General features: G+C 42.1%; 1 protein-coding gene across 3 annotated transcripts in view; it reads left to right on the forward strand.

Moving 5' to 3' along the window:
- The first annotated feature begins 16546 nt into the window (after positions 1-16546).
- The window catches only part of LOC140911638 (transducin-like enhancer protein 1), a 93478-nt gene continuing 92274 nt past the window's right edge, over positions 16547-17750 (forward strand). For all 3 annotated transcript variants that reach the window (XM_073345080.2, XM_073345081.2, XM_073345082.2), the window contains exon 1: positions 16547-17315. In XM_073345080.2, the coding sequence (XP_073201181.1) occupies positions 17292-17315 (24 nt within the window). In that variant the 5' untranslated portion in view covers positions 16547-17291. The remainder of the gene's footprint in view (positions 17316-17750) is intronic.

Below are 17750 nucleotides of genomic sequence, written 5' to 3' on the forward strand. Positions count from 1 at the left end.
CAGGACTACTGTACCCAGGAAATAAAGGAAAGGTGAGTGAAACAGAGATTTTTAAAAGTATAATGTATTTTTGAAGAACAAGTTTGAGATATTCAAAGAAATTGAAGGGATTTAGACATGTCAACACTCACAACAAGATCTCCACTATACTGTCACATTCTCAACACACTAAGATATGCACCAGTCAACTGGTACAAATAAGTCACCTGCCCAACTGTTAGACCCAACTCCAGTTACACATCCCTTCATAAGCTAGCTACATGATCTCAGCTTTTATCCTTCATATACAAACTAGAAACATTTGTCTTCCGATCCCATCCCACCCCTCTAACTGTAATTAAGGTGAATTTATTTCACATCTTACTTTTTATCTACAAATCTACTAACACTTTCCCCTGTCCACCTTCAGGATTCCTCCAGAGAGATCGCCAGGAAAGTTTTCTGGAAGTTCTCAGCAATCCTCTGCCAAAAGTTCCATGACAGAGCAGCTTTGTTCCTTCCTGCATTGTAGGAAGCTTTCCCATGTGAGTCGGCAATCACTTGTGCATCGGGAGCAGCGTGGAAGCCACAAGCATGGAGTAGATGTACCCTCTTTTCCCTGCTTACCCTTAGCAGTGAGATGTCTGCTAGAATCCCTGCCTGTGGCAAAGTGTGGGAGAATTTTAAAATTTTTTCCCTAGGCGTCTTCACCACGACCCTTGCAGAGTATGTGCTCTTTTCCCTGTGTGGAGCGCCTCCCGCTCCCCGCCCCCCCCCGCAACACTCACCATCCTTTAAGTATTCACAGAGATGTGTACCTACCAAAGGTCACTGAGAAAGTGATTGTTATGTTGCAAAAGGTGTATTTAACTGAAATGTTTCAATACTGTGTGTGAATTTAACAATCCCGCTTCGGTGCATTGTCCCTTGTGCTTCAGCAGATATAGCCTTCAGGAACACCCCCCACACCCCAGCCGAGTGTCTCCTCCAGATAAGAAAGTGCCCAAGACGCAGCAAAGAAGACATGTTCTGGGAGGTACTGCACTGCTCCAATGCAGAGAAAAGGGAATGCAAGGAGTGCTGGGAAGCCGCACTGCAGGACAGAAAAGAGAATCAGAACACAACTGAGCGGATGATTAAAGTAATAGAAGAGCAACCGCAGATGCTGAAGTCTTTAATAATGCTGCAGACTGAACAGATCTGTGCCTGCCTTTCCCTGCAGCACATTCAGAACTCTTTTCCATGCCCCGCCCCAAAAAAACTCCGCCCGCATAGTCCTTTCCCCTTTCTGGGACTTCTCGGTTTCCTCTTCACTCCACCTGCTCGGACAACTTTCACAATGATAGCTGGACGTATGCACAGGTGTGAAAGTCTGCCCTTCCCTGGTTCCTGCTTTCCCATCAAGCATCTGTGTGCGTTTGTGTGCTGTTTCTTGTGCAATAAAAGCGAAGCTTTCGAATGGTAACTGATCTTTATTTGATTCCTACAAATTGAGACAGCAGGCGCTACCAATACATGCACAGGCATTTTAATCATTTGCTTACGGTAATATAAGGCCCCAAACTTCACCATTGCTTCCGAGGAAAACTACACGCAATGTAACATTGCCACACCAATCACAGAGAGTTACATGACTGGTTCTCATTTTCAAAGTGTTGCCTCAAAGCCTCCCTGATTCAAATTGCTCCCCTCTGGGCTCCTCTGATAGCCCTGGTATCTGGCTGCTCAAAATCAGCAGCCAAGCAGTTTGCCTCAACACTCCACCCCTGAGCAAATCTTTCACCCTTAGCTTCATAGAGATTATGCAACGTACAGCACACGGCTATGAACATGGGAATATTATCCTCATTAAGGTGTAACCTGCCATAAAGGCATCGCCAGCACACCGTTAATCTGCCAAAGGCACATTCAACTGTCATCTGGCACCTACTCAGCCTGTTGTTGAACCATTCTTTACTGCTGTCCAGTTGTCCCGTGTAAGGTTTCATGACCCACAACTGTAAGGAGTATGCCGGATCTCCCAGGATCACTATGGGCATTTCAACATCCCCCACTGTAATCTTCTGGTTTGGAAAGAAAGTCCCCACTTGTAGTTTTCTGTACAGGCAGGTGTTCCTGAAGATGAATGTGTCATGCACCTTCCTGGACCACCCTGTGTTGATGTCAGTGAAATGCCCACAGAGATCCACAAGTGCCCACAACACCATGGAGAATTACCCGTTCCTATTGAGATATTCCATCGCAAGGTGGTCTGGTGCCAAAATTGGAATATGTCTGCCAGCTATTGCCTCTCCACTGTTAGGGAAACCCATTTCTGCTAACCCATTTATTATGTCACACAGATTTCCCAGAGTCAGGGTCCTTCACAGCAGGATGGAAGTTATTGCCCTGCACACGTGCATTAGCAACGGTCAACTTTCTCCCTCCAAATTGATTCGTGACTGACTGGAAGCAGTCTGGAGTCTCCAGCTTCCACACAGCAATTGCCACGTGCTTCTCTACCAATAGGGCAGTTGTCATTCTGGTGTCCTTGCGCCGCAGTAAAGGGGCGAGCTGCACATATAGTTTGAGGAAGGTGGCTTTCCTCATTCCAAAGTTCTGTAGTCACTGCTCGTCATCCCACTCATGCATGACGATATGATCCCACCGTTTAGTGCTTGTTTCCCGAGCCCAAATGTGATAGTCTACCCTACACTGCTGTTCTGTGAACGCCAAAAGCAAGCTAAACCTGCTTCTATCCATGTCATGCAGCATGTCAGGCACCTGGGAGTCTTCTTCAGTTAGGAACTTCATGATGAACTGCACTGCCATCCACAATGTCTTCATGACCGTTCACAGAGCATCGGAGAGCAGTGCAGGATCCATCCCTTCTCACAAAATTGCTGGGGTGCACAGCAAAGGACCATTTCAAAAATGCTGCGAAAGAAAGCCAGAAACGCATGGAGTGCCGGGACAGAAAGCAATGCATCCCAGGACATTAAGCCCGGTCCCAAGATGCACTGTGATCTGCTCTGCCTTCCCACAACACCTAGCGACAGAAGGTGTCGAGCTGGACTGTGGGATAGGTAGCCAGAGTGGGTTGCTCACACTGTCAATGATAGTGCCCCAACTGTGGATACGCTTTGCCAACAGAGGGAACGAGTATGAACATGACATTCCGATTTTTCACTATGCTGATTTTTGAGTGTCAACATCACATTTGTTGACAAAACTTGGTAGTGTAGACAAGGCCTAAGTTGTCTAAGTAATTTTTAACTTGTTCTTTCTCTGTTTTAGCCTCTGAGTCTACCACATTTTTCACTGGAATTCACTATGTTAGATGTTCAATCACTACTAACCTTTTTGATGAAAACTGAAACAAAAAAGTCATTTAACATTTGTGCCATTTTCACATTTTCTGTTGTCTCCCCCCCCCCATTGAGTAACAGGCCTACCCTGTCCTTAGTCTTCCTCTTTGTCCTAATGTATTTGTAGCATGTTTTCTTGTTACCCTTTATGTCTCCAGCTTGTTTAATCTCATTTTGTGCTTTGGACTTTCTAACTTTGTGCCTACGTACTTGTGTTATTTGTTTATATTCATCTTTTGTAATTTGACCTAGTTTCAACTTTTTGTAGGACTCTTTTTTGAGTTTCAGATCATTGAAGACCTAGTTAAGCCACCATGGTCTCTTGCCATACTTTCTGTCTTCCCTAGGCAGTGGGATAGTTTGCTCTTGTGCCGTTAATAATATCTCTTTGAAAAACTGCCAACTCGTTTGAACTGTTTTTCCCCCTAGACTTGCTTGCCATGAGGATGATGGTGGGATATGGGGCAGAGTTAAGGTTGACGGTGCTACCATGCATTTCCATTCATTAAAACTTCTTTTTAAAGTGTCACCTTAATTTTGCATTGCCTATCTTGCTGACTTTAAAACTACAGGTTTCAGAGTAGCAGCCGTGTTAGTCTGTATTCGCGAAAAGAAAAGGAGTACTTGTGGCACCCACAGTACTCCTTTTCTTTTTTTAAAACTACAGTGTACTCTTAACCTTTTTTCCCTTAGGTTGTTGATATACATTTACAACCTTCATGTCACTTTAATTAAATGTATTGTCTGGGAACTGATTTATTCATAAGAATTACCTTAAGGTGCCTGTTGTCAAAGAACCACACATTTGAAAACAGATAATCTAAAGAAAAGTAATATTCCTTGAGGCAGGCTGTTTATATTCTTCAGCATTACTCTAATACTTGTCAGTGTTTTGTAACACTTTCTCAGGTGTCAATTGCAGCTTGCCATTTTTATTGAGGAACAGAAGGTGTAAATGGGTAAAACCAGAAACAGAACTGCATTTCCTGGGGTGGTTTTATGACATTGTAAGACAGATATGCTTTTTAGTGTGTGCATTCTGCATAACCATTTGCAACTTCGAGAGAGCTGGGACAATCGTGGTGAGGTGACCTTAGGCTTGACTTGTTTGTGTTGTTTCCAAGAACTGAAAGTTTTACTTATGTGAATCAGTTTTACTTATGTCTTGGTCTTGATCCACTGATTGTCTTATTTGTGAGTTGAACGTGTGGATTTAAAATATCTATAGATAAAGCATTTTCTCTATTTACCAGGTAAGAAGTCTCTTTTGAACTTTGTGAAAAAAATCAGGAGTTGCAATATTCTGTCCTCTGCTATTCAGGCTCTTGTACTGTGTGCATCATGGTGGTATCTGAGAACCTTAAATGACATAAGTACCATCTGTCACATGTGAGTCTTTCTTTCTCTGTTCCTCATGTTGCGGGAAATCTGTAATTTTTTGTTATAACTGTTTGTGGGATGCTGGAAAAATACACTTAGCATGGAAAAATTGGAGAAGTCCAAGGCTTCTGCTTTTATCATCGAACTCATGCCTTCTCTGTTAGTTTAAAAGCAGCCCTAGTCAAAAGGTTTATTTATTAGCACAAAGCTGATAATTGTGTATTAGATATGAAATAAACCTAAATTCAGAGGATCAAATATAATACAGCCTAGCTTGTATGCAAGATTAATCATTCTTGCTACTGAAAAATAATCTAACCTATAGATAATAATCTAACTAGGCCCAAGTCTTGATTTAATGTTTTTTCTCAACTACTTTCAGTGAAAAAAGACAGCAAAGCAAATATCTGAAGTAGCAGTTAAAAATAAACTTTATTTGCCACCATCTATTGCTTTTCAAATACTTATTACCCAGATAAATTTGTTCTTTGCTTTTACTGGAGATTTACTGATGAGTTTCAACTTTATGCACCATAAAACAATGCACCAGAGGATTGTCAAAATAATCTGGAAATCAATCAGAATATTTCCATTTTTAAAAGTTTTAGTATGTGGCCATTAGAGGTTAAAATTTCTGTGGGATTAAGTGGAAAGGCTACAGAAATTGAGCAAATGATAAAAAAGTGGGGTTTTTAAAAATCTAGTAGCTAGTACACATGTTCCAACTAAAGTATTTTAAAGCTTTTTTTGTGTGTATGTGTACACACCCTGGAAAGTCTTATAAATCAATCTGTAACAAGTCCCAGCTCTATTATACAGGCAGAAAAACTATTAGAGACTGTTGCATAAGTGGCTGCAGGACAAGATGGCCACCCATTTGCATACAGCTGCAAAAAACTTACAAATGCTCCATAAACAACTTTACTGATGCCCAGTCTATGCTGAGAAGGGAGCTATGTTTGAAAACCAGATTAAAACCTGATCCTGGCAGGTGCGTAGTTCTCAGAACTTTACTTGTAGATCTTCATTGACAGGATGCTCAGCACCTCCTAGAGCACTCATAATTTTGTAGGATAAAAAGCAGGCATATTGGATGAAATCCTAGACCCACTGAAATTAATCGGAGTTTTGTCATTGACTTCAATGGGGCCAAGATTTCACCCACGTCCCTACTGTTTTCAAACATAGGGTCAAATTCATCCATCCTTGAGGAATTCTCCGATGGGAGTTTTGCTCAATTAAGGATGACATAATTTGGCTCATGGTTTGAATGGCTGGCATGAGTTAGAACCATATTCACAAACCATTTAAAAACATTTTTTGGCCTTATCTACAGTCACCAGTCCACTGTGCCAGGAAAAGGTTCAGCAGGAGCCGTGTTTGAATAATTTTTAAAAGCTGTTTTCAAATATGTCCCCTTTCCCAGGGTAGACTGGGCCTGTCACAGAGCTAAAGCTAAGCAATGATAATGACCATAGTTTTTCCCCAAGTTTATTTTACTTCAAAATGTGTGGTATTATGTTTTGAATTGAACTGTAATTTCAACACTATTCAAGGGAAAGGAAGGTATATACTATTAATTCAGACTGAAGACCAAGATCCTTTCATCTAGAAAGCAGTCATCATATCTGCTTGATTTACTGGTGTCATTTCAAAATAAAAATATGTATTTGTTTGAATAAATGGTAATCATTAAAACCAATTTATAAGGGATATAAGCAAGTTGAAGTTGTTAAAAAAAGAAAGTGAAGAAAATAACATAAGGTAGATCAGCTTTAAAAGATGTTTTTTAAAAGAAAAAAAAATCATTCAGTGCTTCCAAACGAAGTTGCATGGAAGTAACTGGCCTTCAGTCTAGCTAGTGCACTTAATTGAAAATTACATGGCATATTCTACAATTGTTCTGCAAGACTGCAGAGTATGCTATGTGCAATGAGTATAGAATATATCACTAAATGCTTAACTAATTATTTCTTTTGTTAGTCAAATGGTTCCTACTCTTTGACCTAAAAGCAAAAACGAAAAAAACAAAAAACAAAACGTGCACTGTCTGTATTCTGAGTCATTAGAATGGGTTCAAAAAGGTGCCCAACTTCATAAAATCTCATTATTAATTATCTATGTAACTGGCAGCTTTCTACAAAGCCCAAAATACTGTCCATGTCCTTCAAGGATATCTCACTTGTGAATGGTTTCAGAGTAGCAGCCGTGTTAGTCTGTATTTGCAAAAAGAAAAGGAGTACTTGTGGCACCTTAGAGACTAACAAATTTATTTGAGCATAAGCTTTCGTGAGCTACAGCTCACTTCATCGGAGGCACTGAATGTAGCTCACGAAAGCTTATGCTCAAATAAATTTGTTAGTCTCTAAGGTGCCACAAGTACTCCTTTTCTTTTCACTTGTGAATGTGGAGAGCACTGGCAGAAAGACACTCAAGTTGAACTAGTTCAAGAAGACTAATAATGTATTTACTCCAGTTGTGTGAAAACCTGGAATTAATGGGAAAATATTAACACTTAGTCACTACTAATCCATGTGCATAATATAAAAACATTCCATTCAATATACTGTGATGTATATTTATACTAAAAAAGATATATATGTATGTGCACAAACGTCCTACTTATTTCCTTGCTTTTTGTGGTTTGCGTTGGTGGGATCTGCAGACTAGCCACCTTAACTCAAAGTTAATGAAGAATTTTGTATCCATAATCTCCCATACTAAATTATATATTATACAGAGAGGTTAAATCTCCCATACAAAATCATTCCTTAACTTTAAGCTACGGGATGCACTCATCTCTATTTATGTAAACCACAAAAAGCAAGGATCCAACAGTTCTGTATTCAACATCCCATCTATTTTCCAGTCATCAGTTCTGCTTCTCCATCCTGAACTGTCTCCCTTACCATGACTCAAGCCAGCTTTATCCTGTACATCAGTGTTCAACCTGTTCAGTATCCCACCATGTTTATTAGTTACACATTCATGTGTTTTGCCGACTGGTACAGGGTTGCTGTGGCTTTAATTTATCAGACAGAACGTGCTTTTGTATTAAGTCAGGGGAGATCTGACTGCAAATGGTAGACCTGATTCTTCACTCCTTTACACCAGTTTTACACCAACGTAACTGCACTGCTTAGTAGTATAATATCAGAATAATGGAATCAAAAATAGGACACAGGCTGCAATAAGTGTTCTTATGTAATGTTTAAAAACGTTGTGTTTGGATAGACCTATCTTATTAATGATTGTTCTCAATTTGTTATGAATAAATTATAAAATTTAAATCTGCATATCTGGGTGCATTGGTATATTATATGAATGGTCAGAATTGAGGGCTACATAGTGGTTGGTTAGGATGAGGGCTGGCTTATGTGGACTGTGTATGGCAGAAGGGTGATAGTTCTGGTTGAGAAGGGGAACAGATAAGTGGAGTGTAAATGGGGTGTTGGGGATCTGAACTGCTATTTCCTTCCTTTTTTAAGCATATAGTGATTGATTTGCATGTAACAATCAACTCAAAAGTAACATTTTTCTGAGGGATTTCTCAGTTTTTTTATTCAGTATAGATATCAGAGTTGATAGTTATTCACATGGTTAGCTCATGGATATGTTATCCACTAACCCCATATGCTACCTTGCATAGCTCCAGTGTCTTCCACGCTCCCCAATCCTGTTTCTCTTCCTGGCTCCCATGCAGACCAGCACTCCTCTCACATAATCCCTCCATCTCACCTTGGCTCCCCAAAGAGGTGCAATGGGGAGTAGCCTGGGCTGTATGGGAGTCCAGTGCCTTTGTATCATGGCAGGGACATGAGTAGGGCCCTACCAAATTCAGGGTCCACTTTGGTCAATTTCACGGTCATAGGATTTTTTAAAATGGTAAATTTCATGATTTCAGCTATTTAAATCTGAAATGTCATGGTGGTGTAATTATAGGGATCCTGACCCAAAAAGGAGTTGTGTGTGTTGGGGGGGGGTTCGCAAGGTTATTGTGGGGGGGGGTTGCAGTACTGCTACACTTCTGCACTGCTGCTGCCTTCAGAGCTGGGCAGCTGGAGAGCGGTGGCAGCTGGCAGGGAGCCCAGCTCTGAAGGCAGCGCCACCACCAGCAGCAGCAGCGCAGAAGGAAGGAGGGCACAGTGTGGTACGGCCACCCTGACATCTGTGCTGCTGCCTGCAGAGCTGGGCCCTCAGTCAGCAGCTGCCGGTCTCTGGCCGCCCAGCTCTGAAGGCAGCGCAGAAGTAAGGGTGGCAGTACCACAACTCCCCTAAAATAACCTTGCAATCCCCCTGCAACTCCCTTTTGGGTCAGGACCCCCAATTTGAGAAAGGCTGGTCTCCCCCTTGAAACCTGTATAGGATAGGGTAAAAGCACATAAAAGACCAGATTCACGGTCCATGACATGTTTTTCATGGCTATGAATTTGGTAGGGCCGTCAATCTGAGGCTAGTTTAGGTAGAAGAGACGGGGGAGCCTGGTGTCTCTGTGTCCAGGCATTGATGCTTGAAAGGCTCCCTCTATGCTTCTGCCTTGCTTCCCTAGTACATAAAAGCAGCAGCCTAAATTTCCCCCGTTTTAAATCTTAAATCCCCCGGTCTAAGCTGGGGGTTTGCATAGATAGTTACAAACCCAGTGTAGACAAGGCCTCAATATGCTGGAGGGCCAGGGCAGAATTGCTGGGGAAACAGAGGGTGAAATCCTGTTCCCATTGAAGTCAATGTTAAAATTCCCATCAACTTTAGTGGGGCCAAGATTTCCCCAGAGTGTGTCTTGATCAGTGTTTGAAGGGCTCCTCAGGGTGTTGCTGCCGCGGTGCTCAGGTGATGAGTCAGGAGCATCAAAGGAGCCCTTTGTGTGTCTATACATCAGCACAGACATTGGGGTGCTCTCACCCCAGGTGCCCTTCACAGCCACAACCCTCCCCTATGTTCCCCCCAACTTCCCAGCAGATAATCGTTTTCCCTCTGAGCCCCTTATCCTCACCAAATCTCTCCCACATTCCTATCTCCCTATGACCTGACAGAGCTTTTTTCCAGACCCTTTCCTCTCACTTTTGCTGCCCAGTCTGTCTCCCTGATTCACCAGGAATACAGGAGAATGTGCAAGGCAACCACTGGTTAGTTAGGGATAGAGCAGGTCAAAAGATTTTGACAAAAACCATTTTTGAGAATAAATAACACAATTTTTGGAAAATGTCATTTGTTTGTCAAAATGTTACTTCTTGTCAAGGAAGCAGGCTGACAATAAGGGCAAATAGAAACAGCTGATCCTTCTGTGCAGTTCTGTTGGCTAGTCTTGGTGAAAGCCAATTAGATTATGATAAATAAGAGGAATAACTCCTTATGTGTTTAATTTTACAATTTAAAAGTGACCTGTGTCTGAGATTTTTGCATAATATGTGGTTCTGAAGCATGGGAGATGCGATTGTTTAGCTAGAGGTGCCCAAAGAAATGTGAGAAATAGGGCAACATTTCAAAAAAGGGAGTACTATAAATGTTTAATTTACAAAAGCAACTCTTACTTTAAAAATTACATAGAAAAATTCAGTTGTCCTATTAGGACTTAGAGAGCCAAATTTGGAGATTAAATTCAATCATTCATTTTCATGGTGAAGCAGAATAATTTTAAGTCCTGCTTTAGATACAATCTCAACAGAACCTCTACTGTGGAGTTTCTATTGATGCATTCATAGTATATAATAGCTGCAAAATACCAGTTTTATGAGTACTGTAGACCTGAGGAGAGAAGTGTCATAGCTTATAAAAATTAACATTTGTACCAATGGTATATTATCCATTTATTTTTACTATTACCACCTATCTTGTGGTAGCAATCTTAATAGTTCTAGGTGTTTTCCAACACAGAGGAAAATACAATCTCTGGATTCATACAGCCTCATTTATAAAAGTGCGTGTATGTGTTTTATGTACAACGCTGATCCCATAATGTCTAACAAACATACTTACCTGTACTCACGTGAGCAGTGCCAGTGTCTTTAATGGGATTATTCACATGAATAAAGTTAAGCATATGTGTGTTTTCAGGATGTGTGTGCATGTGTGTGTGCTTGCTACATAAAATACACACTGTTCTTTCTTCTATGATTTCTCTCTGTAGAGAGAGGCAAAAGCATGATGTACTGACAGGTGGTCTTCATTATAAAGGTCATTGACATTGTCAAGCATCTTTTGAAAGGTGACACTGCACCTAGAAGCTTATCAGGCCGGAGCCATGAAGTCTAAAACAATTTCTCTGACAACACTGTAAATGGGTAATATCTCTGACACCTTTTTAACTTTAACACAGTATAAAAGATTAAAGTTATGAAAGCAAACCGTTTTCTCAGAGTCCCTCCCTGTGGTTCTAATCACCCTTTCCTTTTCCTTCACCAGGCATGTATTCACTTCCCCTAAGCTTTGTCTCTAAGTACTCTGCAAAAGTACTGAAGTTGTAAAGGAGCTACTTTAATTATAAGTACTACAGTAATGGATTCAAGTACACTCATTTATCATAAAGGGCTTCCCCATCTGTCTCTAGAGTATGCTCAAAAATGCTGTGTATTTGATAACATTAAGGTGGAAAATTTAACACATTTTAGTCTTAAACACTGCATATTGGTTAACTTTTTGTCAAATAGCATTTCTGCAGATTGACTGATAGAAGAGATTTGTGTGTGTGTGTGTGTGTGGTCTCTTCCTAATTTATTTGCACTTCAACCCACTGGGATCAAACTGCAATCCCTGTAGGCAAAAGAAGATTAGGGAAAGGGACTGACTGTTTTTTCCCAGACACAGAAGGGAAAGCAACTCCTCAAGTACCGCAAATTCTTCTGGCCACTGTACAAATTGTTCCTGAGTGTGGAGAGTTTCCAAAAGACCTAATTAGCAACTCACTGCAAACATTTCTTTGCATTAGCTAATGATCCAGCTACACTTGTAAGCAAACAGTACCAACATATCTAATCAATGCAGAAAAACCAACAGAATGCTTATTAAACATCTGGATGTATTTTTCTAATTAGAACAAAATGAAAACATATGCAGGTTCCTTTGATCTGTGCTTCAACAAAGAAATTGTTGATAAAAAAGCATACTGGCCAGTCAATGTGTCATTTTCATAAAGTCTGGTCATTTCTCTTCAGATGTTCCCAATTTAATTTTGTTCGTTTCCTGCAATCTCTAATTTTACCATATTGTGCGAAACCACAAGAGATTCTTTGGATCTGATTTTATTTGAGGTTTTACTGCTGCATGATTTGCTACTGATTTTTTTTCCTACTTAGTCTGGAAGAATTTTTTTAACAGCAGGAGACTGAGGGAAGGTAACATAGAGATGCTCTTCTGGAACTTTTCAAAAATTCCTGTGCATAAGGAAAATTATTAATTTGAAAGAAAAAGTTGAAATCATAAAAAATGTAAAGAACAGATATTAACTGTAAGATAGTGAATTATGAGAAATTTAATTCTTTTAACTTTCTCACATCATTTGATTTAATAAATAAGGTAGAATCTTAAAAACAAATACTCCTTTTGCATTTCATCATAACAATTATAATCCCAACAATATTGCACTACTGTATTACATGTATTGTATGACTCAGGCACTTTTACTTTTGGCTCCTAGCTGTACTCTTTGCACATTGCAAACAAATATTTAAACACATGTACTTTCTTTTTCTGACTGAAAATCCAAAGAACTCTGAAATCCAGAATTTTAAAAGCATAAAATCTATTGAATTTTATAATTGTCCTTTTAACATATGTTTTCTCACTGCATTATGGGTTGGAAAAGAGTGAAATAAAATACAAATTTTAGAAAGAGTTTTCTTCTGCATTAGCAAAGTCCTAATAATTGACATCATGTAGCATTTTATTATATTGCCACTTTGTGGGAATTTTTAAAAACCTGAAAACATATATTCATATTGCTTGTAACCAATAATGTTAACTGGAAATGAAAAAAACCAACAACCCATAAACATCTAAGGTGTAAACTGAATGTCATTTCCCTAACAGAGCAAGATGCTACATCTGAAACCTAATATACTAAAACTACATTTTGTGCCTGATCCTGATTTGTTTGTTCACCCAAAACTCCCACTGACTTCAATGTTAGTATTGGTACATAATCAAAACAGAATTAGGCTCTTATGCTGTTTGAAGTAAGAAAATTACATTAATATGCTCATAGTGGGAAAATTAACAGACTTCAGACAGAAGAGTAGAAATTATGATTAATCGGAAAGATTTCTGGTATATTAATATTGAAGGCAGCCTCTGCAAATTGTATGTTTATTTAAAACATAAGACTAAAGCAGCTTGATTGTTTAAACACCATTATTTTTAATGCAGTTAGAGAATTTAGTAGTATAAATATTACAGCATAACAATCTGGGAGAATATATTACCTTGAATGGGATACAGCTTTCTATAGGCTTATTCACTTATCCAAATTTTGCTCTTGTTCCACTGGTTTAAGTATTAAGGAACATCATAGACTCCAATTGAATTAAATTCAGGTTACATTTACATAGGTGTAACCAAGAACAGATTTTGGTCCCCTTCCATCAACCATGGTATTCAACTGTAAGTTAAATATGTGAAAGAGTTTATTTATTTATTTAATTTACTTACTTACTTATTTTATTCATATAGCAGCTTTCATTAAAAAAAAAAAAAAATCAACCCCCAAACAGTTCTACTACTGGTTTTACTGCTCTTCCATACTGATTTTGATGGAAGAGGCTCAAAATACCCTTAAGTCTCTTCTCCTAGCATCTCAGTAGGTCAGAAAGCACTTGTTAAAAGGTATGAGGAAAACAGAGAGCTGTATTTGTTAAAACATGCCCTGAAAAATTTAAATATTGTAAATAAAGATCATAAGACATTTCAACTTTCATGTAGGTGAGCAATTAAAAAAATCCACTTCTGTTCTTGTTCCAAAATACACTGTTGTTTTAATGCTTTATCTGTTTTTATCTCATTAACAACTTGTGCCAGCAGGTTAAGCATAGTATTAACCAAAACTGGATAAGAAAGTGTTATGTTGTCTCAGGTTCCATAACTACCAGGTGCACCCACAGCATATATAATAATGGTTTGTATTTTATAGCACTTTTAATCTGGGGAATCTAGAGTGCTTTATAAGCATGAATTAAGCTTCTTAATGCCTGTGTGAGGTAGCTAAATATGCTAATACTTATTTTTATATGGATAAACCAATACACAGAGAGGTGAACTGACTTGCCCAAGATAATGCAGAAAATCGTTGGCAGAGTTTTGGGCATAGAACTCTCAGAAATTCTGACTCCCAGTGCTCTGCATGGACCACTAGACAAATTTACAGTCTGGTGCAACAATCACTGCCTTCTACTGAAAAGCAAACCTTTGTTGACTGCCCCTAGGAAACGGTGAAAAAAGAAAATATACCTTCTTACTTATGAGATTGCACTCAATTTCAAAACCCTGAGGAGTGCAAAATTCATCTGGTGTTTTGCAAAATACTCGCAGGTAATGAGAGTTTGCTTTGTTTTTTTGTCCTTCCTACCCCCGCCTTTTGTCATTTTTTATTGTAGGTAAAACTGGTAATAATGCAGTTTAAAAAAATAACACTGCGAATTGAATAAAGCCATAAATTGCTCTTGTTTAGAGATGTAACAATTTCACTCCTATTGAATTTTAGCCATAATCAGTTCTAATTTAAATTACATAGTGAAATTTAATACAATTATGAAGAAATCACATAAACGTTTAAAGGTAAGTTTAATTGTAGGGTGAGAAAATGTTTACTATAAAATTGCTCCTTTTATGTTCCAGTGACTCCCTTTGATATTTTAGGACTTCTCCTTTAGGTAAAATATATTACCTGAATAAGTATATGAACATTTATTAAAGCATTATTTGAAATTATTTTAAAGCATTAAATTTAAATTATTTATTAAAGCATTATTTTAAAGCTACTAGTACATAATGCTTGATTATTAAATTCTTTTATGAATAAGATGGTTGTTACTGGAGGATGTGTTCTGAAGATGTTTATATCCCATTGTGGGCTGTGTGAGTATTTGGCGGGGCAGTAGTCATACATGGAGCATTTGGAATTTATTTGACCCCTAGTCTACTTCCAATAGACCAAAAACTGTTTATAATATTGGAAGTTTCTGACTACTTAACTCCAGTGGAACCCTCTTGGAAAAAGTCAGTTTTATCCAAAGGACAACTTCAGTTCTGTCTGAAGGCCACTGTAACTAAATTGCAGTTTGTGCATTACAGTGCATTAGATCAAGTTTGAGACTTTCATTTCACTTTACTATATTTTCTCTCTATGGGAGTATACTATAAACAAGTGCCACAGTTTGTGCACCTATGTGTATGTAACCTATAAATTAAATGTGTATGCATGCCATATTTGTCCCTCAGAATTAGATGTAAACTCTGGGATCAAAAATCATAGGCCCAAACGTGCTTTCAATTTACAGCAATGAACAGCACTGAGTTCTTCTGGATAAAAACCTGAGGAAAACAGAGCAGAATGGGACCTGTTTTTATTTGATGTGATTTCAATATTGTTTTGGATGGGCTATATATCTGTATTATAACAACAACTTCCGATGAAGTGAGCTGTAGCTCACGAAAGCTCATGCTCAAATAAATTGGTTAGTCTCTAAGGTGCCACAAATACTCCTGTTCTTTTTACGGATACAGACTAACACGGCTGCTACTCTGAAACATAAAGTCCGTGTGTGTAAAATAGTGGGCCACCAGTAGATGTTATGGGTAAACTGTCTTTCTCTACAACCCCAATTTTGTCATGTTCATAATTTTCTGAAAAATTCTCTTTTGGGCTATAGTTGTCCATGTTGGGTCTGGTCGCTGAGGCGAATTATTCTAAGAAAAATTTAATACAGATAGATATGTGAACACCAACCTCAAAGCCTGGAGCGTAAGGCTCCACCCCCCAGCTAGTGTGTGTAACCAGGGTACTGTATGTCTGGTTCTAACTGCAGCTTGTCCTGCTCCATGGAAGGGTGCAGTATTTCTCTCTCCGTGTTACTTTCACAGATTGAGAGTAGAGAAAGGGGAGAGGGAAAAGTGGAGGAATAAACCAGATCCCAGCAATACACGCCTCCCATCATTCCCTTTCCCTCCTCCTCCTTTTCCTCTGCCCCCCCGCCCACGTTACTTTGATTGACAGTTCAGCCTCTCCCCCTCTCCTTCCCACCGACCTTCCCGTTCTCCCTGCCTCTCTGAGCCTTCCACGGCCTCCTATTGGTCCGCTCGGAAGGGTCCTGCAACTCCGCCAGGAGAGCTGGCGGGACCAGAGCCTTGTCCCATTGGGCAGTTGAGAGGAGTACATCAGCACCCCACGTTGGCTGGTGAGCAGGCGATTGGCCAGCGATCCCCTCCTCCCCTCGAGTGGGCGGGGCCGGGTGGCTGGTTAGCTAGAGGAGTGCGAAACCGCGTGTTAATGTTAGCAGCGCGGGCGGATACGTTGGGTCCCGTTTACAGAGAGCCTGCTAGTGCCGCGGCGCCGCGCCGCGCCCCCCGGGCCCTACCCCGCGAAGTTTGCCTACTGCGCACTATTATCCATGGCGGGGCGGCTGTAATTGCGGGGCTGCTTCCCCCCCCCCCCCGCCCCAGCCGCCGGGATCTGGATGTGTCGCCTCGGGGCGCTGGAGAGAACTTTGTCCCGGCCGTGAGCGGGGCGAGGCGAGGCGAGGCGCCGGCTCGGGAGAGCCCAGGATGCTGCTGCGCGCGGCGCTTGCGGGGCGCTGGTGAGAGTCGCTGCTCCCCGATGCGCGCCCGGCCGGAGGAGGCTGAAGTGGCGGTGGTGCGCGGAGGAGCTGCCCTTTGATTAGTCCCGCCGGGGGGTGGGTGGCTTGGGACCAGGGCGTGGGGGTTGGTGCCTCGCTTTGCAACGGCCCGAGGAGTCTCCGCCGTGCGGGCTTCCCCTTCCCCGCGGTGCACGTGCCGCGGGAGCCGGCCCCCGCTACTCTGCCACCGGCCCCTTCGCCAACGCCCGGGAGCAGCGCGGCGCTCGCTGGGGACTTTCTCTTGCGCCCCCGTCTGCTGAGTGTCCCGCCGGTGCCAGCCCGCCCGCGCCCCGGCCTGGATTTCCCCTGCGGGCAGGAGCTGTGGGGAGAGGAGTCGCCTCCGCTCGGAGTTTCCGGTCTTACAATTGCACGAGTTACGAGCCTGCGAAAGGGGATTATTTACTCTGCGGACAGAAGCAGCGGCCGGAGAAGGAGGAGGAGGAGGAGGAGGTCGGGCAGCGAGGGGAGCAGTTACCCCCCGCCTTGCACCACCCCCGCCCAGCGGAGCCGCGTGGCCTGGGGACCGGCTGGGGCCGACGCGCCCACGGAGCCGACACCTGCCGGTGACTTTTCAGAAAGCGGCGGGGGCGCGTGGCTGGCCGAGCCCCCAGCCCTACAACAACAAAGGAGGCGGCGGGAGGAGGATGCCGCGGCCGGGCCGCTGAGCGGCGGCGTCTGCCCGCTGGGGCTGCTCGGGGCTCGGGATCTAAAGTTGGGGACTGAGTGGAGAATTGAGCTACAAAGGAGCAAAGCGGCGGCCAGAGCCATGTTCCCCCAGAGCCGGCATCCCGTAAGTAACCCCTGGGCCGGGCTACCCTCGCGGCACCCCCTCCCTGCCTGCCTTGCAGGAGCGCTATGGCAGAGGGGATCCCCTTTGCCCTGCTGGGTGAGTGGCTCCTACCCCTGCCTGCCCAGCCAGCCTCTGTCGCTGCCTGGAGGGCTTCGCTCTCCAGCCCTCGCTGGCCTGCGGGCCCCAGGGCTTCCTGCCCCAAGAGCGACAGACCCGCAACAGGCCACGGGGCAAATTCTTGGCTCTCCTGCCCCCTCCTGGGTTGCTCCCCGTGTGTCCCTTTCCCGGACCACGGACCCGGCCTGTGTACTGGAGGGCACTGTGCGACGGGCTCCTTCTCCCTCTCGCCCCTTTGTTTTAATATGTAACTTATTTGCATATAAATGACAATGGCGGGGCCGGGAGTCTCCTTCGCCTCGCCGCCAGGTTGGCTCC

This window comes from Lepidochelys kempii, chromosome 5, assembly GCF_965140285.1.
Source record: "Lepidochelys kempii isolate rLepKem1 chromosome 5, rLepKem1.hap1, whole genome shotgun sequence".
Taxonomy (NCBI): Eukaryota; Metazoa; Chordata; order Testudines; family Cheloniidae; genus Lepidochelys; species Lepidochelys kempii.